This window comes from Pygocentrus nattereri, chromosome 27, assembly GCF_015220715.1.
Source record: "Pygocentrus nattereri isolate fPygNat1 chromosome 27, fPygNat1.pri, whole genome shotgun sequence".
In the NCBI taxonomy this organism is placed as follows: domain Eukaryota; kingdom Metazoa; phylum Chordata; class Actinopteri; order Characiformes; family Serrasalmidae; genus Pygocentrus; species Pygocentrus nattereri.
In genome coordinates, this window is record NC_051237.1 from 12,070,359 (window position 1) to 12,086,858 (window position 16,500).

A 16,500-nucleotide genomic window follows, 5' to 3' on the forward strand; every position below is an offset into this window, starting at 1 on the left:
TCAACAGATCAGTGAGATACGTCAGAGCTACGCCATTAAGAGCTTTAAATGTCACAAACAAGACCTTGTAGTATACAAGACCTTATACTAAATAAGACCGGAGTATTATGCTCAGACTCTCTTTTTCTCATACAACTGCTGCATTCCTAACTAGTCGGAACCTATTTAGGCAGACAGCAGGATAACCAGCCAGTAACACCTTTCAGTAGTCTGGTCTAGTAGTTATGAAAGCACGAACTAAGTTCTCAGCATCTTGCATGAATAGCATGTGTCATTATTCAAGTAATAGGAGATTTAAATGAAGTCCAGCATCCAGCATTACACCAGGGCCTCTGTAGCTTTTGGGTGAAAAGTGAAACTTAAAGTGAAAAAAGAAAACTTCATTTTGAGTGGAAAGAGAGCAAGCAAGCAAGCGAGAGAGAGAGAGAGAGCGCGAGAGAAAAAAAGAGCGAGAGAGACGAGAGAGAAAGAGAGTGAGAGAGATAAAGAGAGCGAGAGAGAGAAAGAGCGAGAGAGAGAGAAAGAGCGAGAGAGAGCGCGCGCGAGAGAAAAAAAAGAGCGAGAGAGACGAGAGAGAAAGAGAGAGATAAAGAGAGCGAGAGAAAGAGCGAGAGAGCGCGCGCGAGAGAAAAAAAAGAGCGAGAGAGAGCGAGAGAGAGAGAGAGAGAGAGAGAAAGAGAGTGAGAGAGAGAGAGAGAGATAGAGATTTAATTGTGGTGTGGAACACTGTGACATTTGCACTGAGGTCATTAGAGCATGTGCAAATGTGAGATAAAGCCTTAAGGTCAATCAGCAGAGCGAAACATGACAATATAACAGAAGACAAATGACCAACCATTAAACTCAGAGTGACACTGAGAGAAAGACATTTATCGGCTGCAGAACTGCCTCCTTTCTAATGGTCCAGTGTGAGCGCTCAGTGAATGTAAATACCATTTCATGCCTTTTTGCTGCTTTTGAATAATTCATAGAATGCAATTGTATAAAGATGAAGAATGTAGTTTACAGGGCAGTCACTCATCTGTGAAGCTACAGTGCTATTTCTCTTCGTTAGAGAGAAACTGCTGAGACTTTTGTTCAGATGTTGTGATGACAAAAAAAAACAAAGACTCTAAAAAAATACCCCTTCTGCACAGAGGTAACATTAAACCATGTTATGATTTAAGTGATTGTTGCAGACTTTCACAGCTGTCAAGGTCAAATTCATTTTACGGCAAGCTTCCATTTTACATGTTGAACTTTCAAAAGAAAAAAAATACACACGTTATCAGTGATTTGACTAGTTCAGCAGGTCTAGGTCTCTCTATATGTATCTACGTGTGCTGCCTCTTACTGGTAGTTGGTGGTAAATACAGCTGGTCGAGGCTTGAAATTTTATTCATTTGGACTGTGACTAGGATCTAACTACAAAAATAAAAAAACCAAAGGTTTTTGTCTGTCTGTGATATATTATTCATTTTATTAAAACGCAACCATTAAATACAAATATTTACAAGCAACGGTGATAAATTCAAATTATTATGAAATTATAAAATGTATTCCAAACAGAATATCATATACAGTATGAAAATATGTCAAAAATAGATTGCTTTCAAAATGATATGCAAAGTTAAATCATTTTAGTAAAAACACTTCTTTCTCATCAAAAGTAGTAAAAACACAAAAGCAAAAAAAACTCAACAAGGCAAGGCAAGCCCAACAGGAGTTCTGACCCTTCTGACGATGACGGGAGCTAGCCGTATGCATACTTGTCTGATGCTGCTCTGTCGTTCGGAGTAATCTGTCCACTCAGCTTCATCAACAACTTTACAATAAGGCCTGCCTGTGGAGAACATAGAGGAACACATTCTCAATCCGTTTCACCACTTCAAAGGCTGCATCATCCCGCACCTTCACTAAAAGTGAAAGGTTACTTATAGAAGTATAAAAAGTCTTTCATACTTGTTTGGTGTGCACTATGAAATTCTTCTTGTTCTCTAGACTGTGGATTTGGACGTACTGGTCAGCCTGGCCGAGCTGCCACATGAAGGCTCCATACTCAAGGCTGAGATGGAGCACCTGGTGCATATAGGGGGAAATGAATCAGTTATTAATTAATTCAGAGGAAAGATTGATGTCACACAAACAGATCTAACCTTGGTAGACAGATATTTCATTTCTTTAAGCTCAGTCAATATGACTAGATGCCAAGATTACTTAATGCCTTTTGTCTATATTACTGTTCAAGATGCTATACATTTACATCCTTAATTTGGAATAAATCAAACTTGCACACAAAAGAGGTTAATCAAGAGACAATGGTCAATAAGAGGGATTTAGGTTTATTTAACCTGCTGCATTATTAATGCTTAGCAAAACTCTAGATGGAGCTGGATTCAATGCTCATCACTGTATTATCCAGTACCTATGATGATTTACTCAGTGACTACCATGAATATAACTAATATGCAGCTCTGAGGGTGAGAAAGAGAAGCCTGGACCCTCCAGCAGAGTTTTAAGAGATTAAACTCAATAAAATGGAATTAAACCTGAGATCACCATTCATTTATTTAACTTCCAGTCAAAACAGCTGCTAAGCACAAGTTATTCATTTTCAGGAAATATTTCTACACAAATATAAGAACCAATAAGTGAAAAGATAAGTGAAAAACTGGATTTACAAAAACTTTTAAAGATCTAGAGAAAATTGGACTCCTAACAACAGTGCAAGAATTGGTAGACCACCAAAACAGTCACCAACAACAAAAATAAACAACTTGTACTTAAAGGCCATTTTGACTGTAAACTGTAAATTAAACAAAGGGTGGTCTTTGATCAGGACTAGATCACCAAGCAAATTCTTTTGTTTCTCTTTCAGCTTGCAGGCTTAGCAAAGCCCCCGCCCCCCAACTTCAGTGGATTAGGGACATAATGTCAAGGCTAGAGAAATTTATTTACACTTTCGATGGATCAAATTTTGTAAAACCTAGTCCCTTTTTGGTAGTTCTGTTGAGTCATTTATACTTGCTTAAGTGAACTGTGGACATTAACATACTGGAGATACTTATCAATATGTTTGTAGATTGGTACCACACAACCAAACACAATAAAGCAGAATGTTTCCTATTTATATTTTGTCAAAATTTTCCAATACAAATTTGTTATCAGTTATTTCCCCACCTTAGTTTCCATATTCATGAGGTGTAGGCCTTTGGTGTTGACCCCCACATAGACACGGATGACCTTGTGGGTGCTGGAGCTAGCCTTGGTGAAGACCTGGCCAGTGAAGAAGGCAGCCCCATAGGTGGGAATGTCCCAACAGTTCTGCAGGAAAAGTCTCTGGAGGTGGTGCATCTCCTTACTGACCCCCTCACTGGTGCTCAGACTCTAAAAACCCAATTATACAAATGCCAGTTTAGATTAGCATTCAGTATTAGGTCAAAATGAAATACCCAGTAGGATACACTAATGCAGAGGTTAATAAGTGCCAAGTCCCACTATACAATAAAGAAAAGCTTAAAATGTTTGAATTCTGAAATTCAAATCTACCTTATACTCATGAAGTATCCTGTTGGTCCAATGATGTACTTTACTCTTGACTTTGGATATTGGAACTATGGATTTCAGGTTTTCTTCGCTGTTAAAAACAGTGAGAGTGAGAACAATTCTTCCACATGACTGTAATGTGGAAACTTAAGAACTGCTAACTAAAGCACTCTCCACAAACTGGGACTTACTTCAGAAAGCCTTGTTTATGTTTCTTGCTGTCGTAGTTGCCATAGATAATCTGCAGAAGAAGGCTGGCTAGAGTAATGAGCTTGCTATCTGGTGAGGAGAAGAAGCCTTTGAGAAGGAAGTGCCGTGCTTCATCAAACAGGATGAGGATTGACAGTGGGTCTTCAACCTGTAGGAGATATGTATGTAATTTCTGCACTACATTTATAGCATTTTATTTCTGCACTATATTTATAGCAACGTTTGCTGACCTGTGAGCAACTGGATAAACGATCTAACACTGTACTTAGAATTCGTAGAGATATTTTGCAATTCGAGAAATTTGTATAATACCTTCTTCTCAATGTCAAGTGGCAGGCGGACATCTCTGCGTAGGAAGAGCTGGGGGTTTTCTCTCTGGGGGTCCAGTGCGGTCAGGTCTGTGACGATCTCAGGCCAGATACGCAGGTGTTGCAAAGGTTTGTGGTAAGGCTTCAGTTGCAAACCTTAAAGATGATGACAACAGTTACAGGTGAAGTTAGAGCGAGGAGAAACAAGTATGAATAATTAGCAGTGTCCCAGTGTATTTATCCACTTCAAATTTACCCACATAATATCTTCTGACTTTGTACCGCGCAGACTGTGATTTTCTTTCTAGCAGATGGTTAAACAGGGTTGGCTTGTGTAAGGTGCTGCTATGGGACTTACTGAGGTTCTCTGAGCAGATCCAGATGGTGAAGTACTGTTGGGTCTCCTGCGAGAGTCGCATGCCCTCCATGATCTGCTGCACAGTGGTGTTGTTCCCGTGCTTTAGCTCCACTGAGCGGTAAGAGCCATCCATGCGGTAGATACGCACCTTTTCATACTGACACAGACACAAACCACTCAGTTTACAAATATATTAAGTGTTCCAGACAGGCTCATTAACAAACAGATGTGTGCACTCCCACATATGTGGACATTTGTACCTTTCTAATGGGTTTATGAATTTATGTCTATGGTGCGACATCATACTTACTGGTTGGGTACTGGCTTGTCTGAGGAGTTTCACAGTCTCTTCCCAGTTGTTCTGTTTGTTCTCCTCACAGACGTGAAGGGGCGAGTGTTTTTGTTGGTCCTCAATGTGCTTTACACGAGAAAAGCATAAAAAAGAAATTATAATTGGAAAATGTAAAAAAACTTGAATGTTCAATGAGAGATGAGTTCATTAATGAGCTTAGGTGTGGCTGCATACAAATGCAATAGTAAAATTAAATCTACATTCATCAAGACAAATTAAACCTCCTCAAACCTAACACCTCCCACTACTGGCCAATGCTACAGCACTAGATCTTAGAACCTGTAAGCCTGTTTGTTGGTGTGACTTACCCTATCTATCTCAGGGTGCTTCAAAAGGAGCTCCACGATGTCTGAGTGGCCTCTACCAGCTGCAAAATGCAATGGGGAACTGAGCTGTCCATTCAGCAGGTTGGGATTGCAGTTCCCTTTCTCCAGCAAAAGCTTTGTGGCCTCCACCTTTCCATGCCTGCAGGAACACAACATCTTCAATCACAGTTACAATGTGGGTGCCACTGGATGTTCAGATGTGGTCACCAAAAGGAGCACTTAAAATGTGTTGCAAATATTTTTCTGTCAATCACTTGGCTAACGAATACTCATGATATACCAAGTATAATAGACTGAATGATAAAGCGGCTAATTTTTTATTCCCATTATTACAGACAAGATTAAACAAGGAGAGAAAATGGAGAAGACGTACCAGCATGCATAATGAATGGGGGCCCAGTGGTCACTGTCTAACTGTTTGACAGAGAAGCCACTGTCAAGCAACTTGGACAGAAGCTCTGTGTCTCCCTCACAAGCACTGCGGTGAAGGGGAAAGTCGTCCACCCACTGGCGTTCCCTACAGGACAGAGAGAGCAATAGTACATGAGCAATGCTGTCTGCTAACACAGTATTAGATGAACTTGTTACAATACAAATCTACTTAAGGGGTGTATATTTGATTTAGGGCAGCAGCCCTTTATTAGAATGACTACATAACTTATGTCTGTGCACCTTCACATTCTCCAGGTAGCCACTGCTCTAAAATCATTTTGATAACTAAAGAAATGAATAGCGAAAGAAATGAATTAATAATACAACTGTATATAACAGTGACACAGAGGTATTGAGATTTTGCCATCACAATATTGCTAACAGGATTCATGTCTACACCACGTTCCAAATTATTATGCAAATTGGATTGAAGTGTCATAAAGATTAATTTTTTTGTTTCTCAATTAAACTCATGGATAGTATTGTATAGTATTGTATTGTGTCTCAGGGCTCTTTGGATCACTGAAATCAATCTCAGACACCTGTGATAATTAGTTTGCCAGGTGAACCCAATTAAAGGAAAACCACTTAAGAAGGCTGTTTCACATTATTAAGCAGGCCACAGGTTTCAAGCATCGTGGGAAAGAAAAAGGATCTCTCTGCTGCCGAAAAGCGTCAAATAGTGCAATGCCTTGGACAAGGTATGAAAACATTAGATAAATCACGAAAACTAAAGCGTGATCATCGCACTGTGAAGAGATTTGTGGCTGATTCAGAGCACAGATGGGTTCGTGCAGATAAAAGCAGGATGAGGAAGGTTTCTGCCAGGCAAGTTCATCGGATTAAGAGAGCAGCTGCTAAAACGCCATTACAAATCAGCAAAACAGGTATTTGAAGCTGCTGGTGCCTCTGGAGTCCCGCGAACCTCAATGTGTAGGATCCTTCAAAGGCTTGCTGTGGTGCATAAACCTACTATTCGGCCACCCCTAACCAGTGCTCACAAGCAGAAACGGTTGCAATGGGCCCAGACATACATGAAGACTAATTTCCAAACAGTCTTGTTTACTGATGAGTGTCGTGCAACCCTGGATGGTACAGATGGATGGAGTAGTGGATGGTTGGTGGACGGCCACCATGTCCCAACAAGGCTGCGATGTCAGCAAGGAGGTGGCGGAGTCAAGTTTTGGGCCGGAATCATGGGGAGAGAGCTGGTAGGCCCCTTTAGGGTTCCTGAAGGTGTGAAAATGACCTTGGCAAAGTATATAGAGTTTCTGACTGACCACTTTCTTCCATGGTACAAAAAGAAGAACCGTGCCTTCCGGAGCAAAATCATCTTCATGCATGACAATGCACCATCTCATGCTGCAAAGAATACCTCTGTGTCATTGGCTGCTATGGGCATAAAAGGAGAGAAACTCATGGTGTGGCCACCATCTTCCCCTGACCTCAACCCGATACAGAACCTTTGGAGTGTCATCAAGCAAAAGATCGATGAAGGTGGGAGGCAGTTCACATCAAAACAGCAGCTCTGGGAGGCTATTCTGACATCTTGCAAAGAAATTCAAGCAGAAACTCTCCAAAAACTCACAAGTTCAATGGATGCAAGAATTGTGAAGGTGATATCAAAGAAGGGTTCCTATGTTAACATGCAACTTGGCCTGTTAGGATGTTTTTGATTGAAATAGCTTTTGATTTCAGTGAATGTGACCTCCTAATGCTGCAAATTCAACAAATGACCATTTTCAGTTCTTTACAACCTATAAAATGTTTTGAAACTCTGCTGTGCATAATAATTTGGAACAGTGCATTTTGAGTTTTTTATTTTTGAAGAATATACTGTTATCATTGGGAGGTTTGTTCAATAAAATTCAATTTATACTCTAACGGGTGATGACTTATTATACTCACTCATTTGCATCGACCATTTAGGAAAATCAGGGGAAAAATATCATTTGCATACTAATTTGGAACGCGGTGTCCAACAGTAATCACAAAAATACCTCGGAAAACGCTGAACCTCTGAAAACAATCACTTCTGATAGAAAGGGCATCAGAACTCTTGATAGCTTGAATGTGGGACACTGTAGTATCATGAATTCACTCACTTGTCCTCAGTCACACTGGTCATGCTGTGTTGCCATTTCTCTCTTTTTGGAATCTGAATTTTGGAATAGTCTGGAGCTCCCAAACCAAAGTATGGATTAATGATGACTTTATCCACCTACACATCATCAAAAATGAATAATTACAACACACGCACACACACAACAAAAGTAAACTAAGCTGGACTGTGGACACAATGTCATGTCTTAGCAGAGCAAAGGTCTTCAACTTCAAATCTGGAGAGCAGTTTGGTGATCTCCCTGCTTTAACACACCAGCTAAATGTGACAGTAAACCACAAGGATAATATCTGGTCTCCCAACATTCAGCTCTGTTAGATCATGTTCGAATCAGGTGTGTTTGAGTAAAGAACAGAGCCAAAGTTCGAGACCCCAGCTGTAGAGTGTGCTAGCTTGAAAGCATACCTGAATCAGCCATAAGCCCTATAAAAGCTGCTCATTAAAATACAGTCTCTAAAGAAATTACATTACATAGTCTATATTTGACCTTAACCCTTAAGCAGTACATATTAGAATGGAGCTTTTATCTCACTCGGTTGGTGTACTGTAGGTCTGATCCATAGAGCGGATTCTCAATGCACATGTCTGCCTTCTCCAGAGACATCATCTTGCTTTTGATCTCCAGAGCGGTGTAGCCCATATGGAGCGGCCCGTCACTCTGCTTACTCTCTGTGGTGTAGGCTGGGTTGCTCACGTTGGTCTTCACTCGCTCTATAGGAGCAGGTCTGAAGAGTGCAGGGATTGCATGCGGCACACTGTGCTGTTCTGCTAACCACCTGCGGGCAGCACAGATACAGTGGGTTAGCTACTCTTCATCAAGTACTCTATACGCCATCTGTCATGAGCTCTGCACACACAGAAAATGTTTGGCATAACTTCACAGTGTGAAATGAGACACGTGCGATTAATGCAGAAAATTACTTATCTGCACTGACACTCAAGCATAAAATACATGTAGGCACATGCAGAGCGGCAATTCATGCACAAGCATGGAAAACGTGTCGTCCATTCATCTCTCAGTGATTTTCTGGTCTCATATATGAGGATGGAGGGTGATGATATGAACGTACTTGTCTAGGCCAAGCAGCATCTTTGAGGTAATAGAGGAGAAATGGGCACTGGTTTCACTGCACACACGCATGATGTCTTGAAGACAGTAAAAACTAGGACTCCCAGGGTGATAGACATGCTTGCTGTTGTCTGGAATGGAAGAGAGACCACAGTTTAAACAAAGTATTTAAAGTACATTTCTCTTATCAAAACCTTTAGGTTTAGCACCACGTTTTTCCCCAGACTATTAAATTGTGCCAATAAATGTCATGCAATATGTAATTTCAGGCTAACTTAGTCTTTTATCTGGTGCATTTGATGTGTGGAATTTATCTAATTTCAGGAAAATTCCAGCATTTCCAATCTACTCTCAATGTGGCACATTTGTAGCAAGTGGTCAGTTACCACACACCATCAACATGTTTTTTCTGTACTCGTTGACTTAAAGCATGCTTATAATAGAACATAACTCGTTTTTTTAGAGATGGGGCTCGTGTTAACTGAGTAGTGCAAGCTAAAAATACATCTGTTTTCCTATAATAAGAGTACTGTCCATATCAAGAATAAACATATACACAAAGTGTCGTCTTACCTTTTACATTAATTGGCACAATAAATAAAGAGGCTTCTTTTCCCTCATTCTCTCCATCTAGAGGAAATTTCTTCATGTGTACTACACGCTTTCCTGCAACAGAAACCATATGCAAAGTCGAATTAATATTTGTATGTTCCAACAATACAGTATTTGACTATATTTATATTAGATATTTCAAACCACTGCACACACAAGTGAAATCTATAGCTACCTGGGTAGGTAACTCCATACATAAAACTCTGAATAGGATGCTTTGAGGCTTAAACCTCAAGACTTTTCAAAACACCCTACCAGAATGAAACAATGAAGCTGAAACTGGCATTTTTTTGTTTGAATTTTCTCCTTCTACCTTAAATGGTGCAGCAGTTACCTTTTGGTGCCAGAGGTACTGGAGGGAGAGCCAATAAAAGCTGGGTTCAAGCTCATTTTTACACCCTAGTCGTATAAATCTCATGAAACAAAGCATTCAGCATCACTTATCACACTTGGTATCAGGTTACTACCTCTTCACAAACTGGCTGTTTTCAAGGTGAAAGATACAAGCTAAAAGAGACTAAGCTAGTAACATTTTTTGACATAACTTAGCATTAGCAAAGGTAAGACTGGCTGTCTTTTCTGTGTAAATTTCACGACATTATCTGCTGTGGCTTTCTGTGGCCTCAATATGGATTTGATTTAATGCAGCAATGACAAAAAGGCTGAGTGGCGTGCTTAAGAACTGAACAGTGCTGGCACTGGGCCAAGTTCCAACTCCCTTCGTGTACATGCACACCATACAGGCATATGGACACTACAGATAACAGTCATGATTTCAGTTGTCTCTATGTGTAAATAACAGGTCATCTTGAATTCACCTACATATTAAGCACCAGAACAGGACCTAAAGCCAAACAAAGAGTCTCAGTGATATTTAATATTCCATTTAAGGTGATGCATTAAAGACTTAAAGGTTTTTGGTGCAGCACTCGGAGAATTGAGTGCCTTTAGCATAAAAGTAAGTACTGTGAAAAGTACTACAAGAACACAATTTGAACACAGTTTAAAGCTGTGCGTACCTCCTTGAAAAACAATGTTTTTTAATGGTGGTGTGTACAACATGGCTAATGGCTGGGTGACACGGTTGGTCTGGTGTGCAGTGGCCCTTACAGAGGGCATGTAAAGATACGCACACGGACAATATTGGATATCGGCATCAGCCAATAGGTACATGTAAACTATCAGTTTTCGGCACCAGCCTAGAATTCCCATATCAGTGCATCCATACTAAAAATTAACTACACTTTAGCTGACCTTAATTTCCCTTATTAGAGACATATTAAAGACAATGATGACAATTAAATTATGTATTTTCGCAAACAATCAGAGACAGACAAATGATACTGACCTATAATACCTTGGTTATTTGATATGGGCTTGGTCGCTTCATCCACATATTCAAGAACTGACTTTGCTTTGTCACTGTCGGCATGTATTTTGGTCCCTAGTAGAACCTTCTTTCTTTTCTTCTCCTTACCCTCCAGCGGAACTTCAATCAAAAGAATCTAACAAGAAACATTTGTGAAAATAATTGTTTGAACATTTCTGCAAGCTTAATAAGAAGTAAGTATTTGTTCAAGTAACAGTTGTTTTAAAAGGACTTTACCACGGAAAAAACTTCACTTTTGTTTAGTTATTTTTTAAATAAAAGCGTTTTATGTAATATGCAATATCTATTAAGGTATCCAAACACGTCACCCACACCCCAGTTTATAAGGTCCATATGTGGAAACTATACAGCAAAAACAGCTTTAATTCACTCTCATGAACCTTCACATTTACATATGTGACAGCTGTTAGCTCTACAGCAGCTTTGGCCCACCTGTTCTCACTAAAGGTAGAAGGTTTCTGAGAGAGGAAAAACAGTCTCTGTTCATTTCTCAGGGCTAAAGATGTAAAAATGAAAAACTGTTTTTGGTGCATAAACGTAATAAGTGGATGTGAGGAAAAGAAAAAAGGACATGAGCCCTTTAAACGATCGTGGAGAATCAAAATCACAAAGCTACAAGGAAGGTCTCGCAAGAGAGCTGCTCCCACAGTCCTTACCTCATAGGCTTTAGCTCGGTACTCCTTTGAGCTGAGGCTGGCTGTGTTCTTCGGGCGAATAACAGCCACGAAAACATCTTCCAACTCCTGATTGCCCATCACGCAGCTTTTTAGTTTCTCCTACAGGTGACTGTCTTAACACCATGCCTGTGTAGACAGTGAAACCCCGCTGTAGTTAAAACCACCAAATCATTGTAACCGCTGCTTTGAGGATGTTTAATAAGTTCGTTAAGTCACTGGACGCCCCCGCGGAAAAACAGCTAAGCAGCTAACTACAACATCTTATCACAGGACGGCTAACAACACAAAAATAAATCACACCACACATTAACCTCTAATCCAATAAACAGTTTTACTCGACGAACAGTCCGCTACCGCGGCTGCTGTGACAGAGGGCTGCGGAAACACGACACGCATCGTCGGCCAACTCCTTGCTAGGTTAGCCGTTCGCCTGCTAGCTATTTTCCCACAACAAAGCTAAGCTAGCTAGCTAACAAGTGGTTAGGTGGATGTTATACTAGTCGCTAACGTGTTATTAATAGCTTATTACACAGCACGAAGCGGCGGTAACGTACCTGGAAAGTCTCCCTCACATATTTATCTATTCCGGATTGAGGAGGGGAGCTAGCTGTGCTAGTGCAGATCAGATTTCACCTCCTTCATCTTCCGCTCGCCGTGAACTCTCGGAGACGCCGGAGAGAGCGGAGAGAGCGGAGCCGCAGTCCTCTCGGCTGCTTTGTTTTCACACCCGTTTTCTCTCAGACCCCGCCTCCCACGCCACGATTGGCTGGTTGTCAGAAGCGGGTGGATTAAAGGGGAATTCCACAGAGTTACATTCACGGCATTTGGCTGACGCTCTTATCCAGAGCGACTTACAATGTGGTCATTTTACACAGGCAGGCCAAGGCGGTGTTAGGAGTCTTGCCCAAGGACTCTTATTGGTGTAGTGTAGGGTGGGGGATTGAACCCCAGTCTACAGCATGGAAGGCAGAGGTGTTACCCACTACACTACACCAACCACATTTCCCAAATAATTCTGCATAATTTAATAATTCAGATGTAAACAGTCGTATTCAAAGCAGTCTGGTGTGACTTACTGAGTGAACGGTGCGCTCCAAAATGTTTTGGACAAAGACGCACTTGCTTTCTCTTTTTGGAGAAGGCATTTGACCGCGTCCCTCGGGGGATCCTGTGGGGAGTGCTCCGGGAGTACGGGGTGAGGGGTTGGTTGTTACGGGCCATTCAGTCCCTGTACAAGCAGAGCAGGAGCTTGGTTCGTATAGCCGGCAGTAAGTCAGAATGGTTTCCAGTTATGATTGGACACTGCCAGGGCTGTCCGTTGTCACCGATCCTGTTCATAACTTTTATGGACAGAATTTCTCGGAATAGCCAAGTGGCGGAGGGTGTGGTATGGTGGCCTCAGGATTTCACATCTGCTTTTTGCGGATGATGTGGTCCTTTTGGCATCATCAGGCCGGACCTCCAGCTCTCTCTGGACCAGTTTGTAGCCGAGTGTGAAGCAGCTGGGATGAAAATCAGCACCTCTAAATCTGAGACCATGGTCCTCAGTTAGAAAAGGGTGGAATGCTCTGTTCAGGTCAGGGTTGAATTCTTGCCCCAAGTGGAGGAGTTTAAATAACTTTTTTTTTTTTTTTTTTTGTTCACGAGTGAAGGAAGGATGGAGTGAGAGGTTGACAGACGGATTGGTGTGGCGTAAGGCGGACCCTATACCGGTCCGTCATGGAGAAGAGAGAGGTGAGCCAGAAGGTAAAGCTGTCAATTTACTGGTTAATCTACGTTCCGCCTCTCACCTATGGTCACGAGCTTTGGGTAGTGACCGAAAGAACGAGATTGTGGATACAAGCGGCCAAAATGAGCTTTCTCCGCAGGGTTACCGGGCTCTCCCTTAGAGATAGGGTGAGAAGCTCAGCGATTCGGGAGAGGCTCGGAGTGGAGCTGCTGCTCCTCCACGTTGAGAGAAGCCAGTTGAGGTGGCTCGGGCATCTGGTTACGATGGCCTCTGGACGCCACCCTATGGAGGTGTTCCAGTCCAACGGGGAGAAGACCCCGGGGAAGACCCAGGACATGTTGGAGGGATTATAAATTCCACAACATGGCATGTATTTTATTTTTTGACTAATTACATTGGCAGGTCTTTTTTATGATCTCACACTATGAATACACTGATGTCTGTAAGGAGAAGCCCTGTAAATAACAGACGATAAAAGAAAATAAGAGTAAAAGAAGAAGAAAAACTCGGAAGTGTGTGCTTCAGTGTAAAAAAGTTTATGGCACCTGGTATTCCCAGGCAGTCTCCCATCCAAGTACTAACTAGGACCAATCCTGCTTAGCTTCCGAAATCAGAGGAGATCGGGCGTTCTCGAGGTGGTATGGCTGTAAGAGAGAGAGACACTGTGGATAAGACTATTTATAACGCTGAACCAAGAGCAGCGCTGGAAAACTAAAAGAGCTCTGCTGCTAATGATCAGAGACAGGGTTTCAGTATAATAGCTCACAAAGTGAATCCAAAACGTTAAATAAAGGACAAAAGAAAGAGTAATATAAAAATAATGATATATAAAAGATAAAGTACGTTCATAAACTGAAAAGCAGATATCACTTCTTCCACGAGGCAGTGGAACATGTCCTAGAACAAAGTTGAATTTTCTCAATACGTTCATTAATTTAGCGGTTCTTCTACAACACGTACTGGACTGAGAAGATATCACTGTAAAAGTCAGTTTTAAGTGCACTGTAAACTGGAATTCTCTTTGTAAAATTAATCTCATGGAAAAAGTATTTACTAAGGAGAATGAACAGATTAGCAAGTAGCAGATGTCCTTATTGGAGTCTTTACAATAAAATAAAATATCAAATATATCTGTTCTTAATATAACGCTCGTTTTTTGTCCAATATCTTTCATTGCATCATACCAAAATTCCAGGTATGTAAACATGCACGGTTGAAATGCCGGGCGGTGAGGCGCTGCTTGCGTGACCTTGGCCACACCTCTCTCTAATTTCCCCGCCCCCAAATCAAAACGAAGTCAAAACAACAAAAAAAAGTAACGCAAAAAGGGAAAGTACTGCAGAAAAAACAGGAGCGTAAAAACGCAAATAAAAGAGTGTCTCAAAAGATTTACCCTAATAAAAGTGTGATAAGAGAAAAAAGGCAGCACAATTTCACGTCTTTGCCATATCTAATTCTTTTTCCAGACCACATTTTTTTTGTGATAGTTTTATTTTCTCGTCACTATTAAAGTCCCCAGGACTCTTATTGTATGGAGTCTTCTGAGCAGCGAGCCAGGAACGTGAGATGGCTCGCGAACGAGGTGTGACTGCTTGTGTGCGGCGTGGCTGTGTCCAACAACAGGGGGAAAAGACGTTTTGACGACATTTTGCGTTTTTTTGTTTTTTTTACTTTAACTGGTTTTAACGAGTTTAGATCGCCATTCACTATAAATCAAACTCTTGGCATTGATTTTTTTCTCCAATTTCTGAGCAGAGATTGTGATATGGGTGTTTCAACTCAGCATCTTCCATCCATGTGAAGTCAAGAGTATCCAATGGCATTTCAGGGTCAATGACTGTGACCATGAATGAGTTACATAGGAAGGAGAGCACTTTACATACACTATATTGTCAAAAGTATTCACCCATTCAAATCATTGAATTCAGGTGTTGCAATCACTTCCATGGCCACAAGTGTATAAACCAAGCCCCTAGGCCTGCAGACTGCTTCTACAAGCATTAGTGAAAGAATGAGTCACTCTCAGGAGCTCAGTGAATTCCAGCATGGTACCGTGATAGGATGCCACCTGTGCATCCTATCAGTCGTAAAATTTCCTCACTACTAAATATTCCACAGTTAACTGTCAGTGGTATTATAACAAAGTGGAAGTGATTGGGAACGACAGCAACTCAGCCACATAAAATGACAGAGCGGGGTCAGCAGATGCTGCGGCGCATAGTGCGCAAGGGTCGCCAACTTTCTGCAGAGTCAATCGCTGCAGACCTCCAAACTTCATGTGGCCTTCAGATTAGCTCAAGAACAGCGTAGAGAGCTTCATGGAATAGGTTTCCATGGCTGAGCAGCTGCATCCAAGCCTTACATCACCAAGCGCAATGCAAAGCGTCGAATGTAGTGGCGTAAAGCACCGCCACTGGACTCTACAGCAGTCTAGACATGTTCTCTGGAGTAACGTATCGCGCTTCTCCGTCTGGCAATCTGATGGACGAGTCTGGGTTTGGCAGTTGCCAGGAGAACGGTACTTGTCTGACTGCATTGAGCCAAGTGTAGAGTTTGGTGGAGGGGGGATTATGGTGTGGGGTTGTTTTTCAGGAGTTGGGCTCGGCCCCTTAGTTCCAGTGAAAGGAACTTGTAAATGCTTCAGCACCAAGAGATTTTGGACTATTTCATGCTCCCAACTTTGTGGGAACAGTTTGGGGACAGCCCCTTCCTGTTCCAACATGACTGCGCACCAGTGCACAAAGAAAGGTCCATAAAGGCATGGATGAGCAAGTTTGGTGTGGAAGAACTTGAATGGCCTGCACAGAGTCCTGACCTCAACCCAACAGAACACCTTTGGGATGTTTTAGAGTGGAGACTGCAAGCCAGGCCTTCTCATCCAACATCAGTGTCTGACCTCACAAATGCACTTCTGGAAGAAATGTCAAATTCCCATAAACACACTCCTAAACCTTGTGGAAAGCCTTTCCAGAAGAGTTGAAGCTGTTATGGCTGCAAAGCGTGGGCCGACATCATATGAAACCCTATGGATTAAGAATGGGATGTCATTCAATTTCATATGCATGTGAAGGCAGACGAGCGAATACTTTTGGCAATATAGTGTAATATCTGGAAAGTGTCAGGAAAATCTTGTCATTTTGTAACGGAGATAAATCTCACAGATTGTATAATTCAGACTCTCTTGAAAAGAGCCCGAGCTCATGAGGTAATCTTACAAACAAAATTTACAAACTGGGGTGGGAAGCCCTTTTTTTCAATTTTAGTTCCACTTTACCATGGCAACGCATGGTTTCTGACAAAAATGCTCCATATCAGGCTAAAGTTGAGGTGTAGTTGAGCTTGATCAATTCTATTGGACAATTAATGTGACACAGGCTCTGTGGATTAAAA

At 41.6% G+C, this 16,500-nt stretch overlaps 1 protein-coding gene and 1 pseudogene across 2 annotated transcripts; both read right to left on the reverse strand.

Annotated features, from left to right (window-relative positions):
- Positions 1 to 1,442: 1,442 nt before the first annotated feature.
- Positions 1,443 to 12,095, reverse strand: krit1 (KRIT1 ankyrin repeat containing). Of its 2 annotated transcripts, none has more exons than XM_017696694.2 (17): positions 11,936 to 12,095; positions 11,361 to 11,507; positions 10,672 to 10,819; positions 9,276 to 9,368; positions 8,704 to 8,833; positions 8,166 to 8,409; positions 7,617 to 7,732; positions 5,453 to 5,596; positions 5,062 to 5,218; positions 4,712 to 4,819; positions 4,402 to 4,558; positions 4,048 to 4,199; positions 3,717 to 3,883; positions 3,529 to 3,616; positions 3,160 to 3,366; positions 1,942 to 2,058; positions 1,443 to 1,822 (listed from the first exon to the last, which is right to left on the reverse strand). In XM_017696694.2, the coding sequence occupies exons 2-17, from the start codon at positions 11,457 to 11,459 to the stop codon at positions 1,733 to 1,735; spliced, it is 2,217 nt and encodes a 738-aa protein (XP_017552183.2). In that variant the 5' UTR covers positions 11,460 to 11,507; positions 11,936 to 12,095; the 3' UTR covers positions 1,443 to 1,732. The 2 variants fall into 2 exon arrangements, with proteins under 2 accessions (XP_017552183.2, XP_017552181.2); XM_017696692.2 differs by having other exon boundaries at positions 10,663 to 10,819.
- Positions 12,096 to 13,643: 1,548 nt separating this feature from the next.
- Positions 13,644 to 13,762, reverse strand: LOC119262603 (annotated as a pseudogene).
- Positions 13,763 to 16,500: the final 2,738 nt, after the last annotated feature.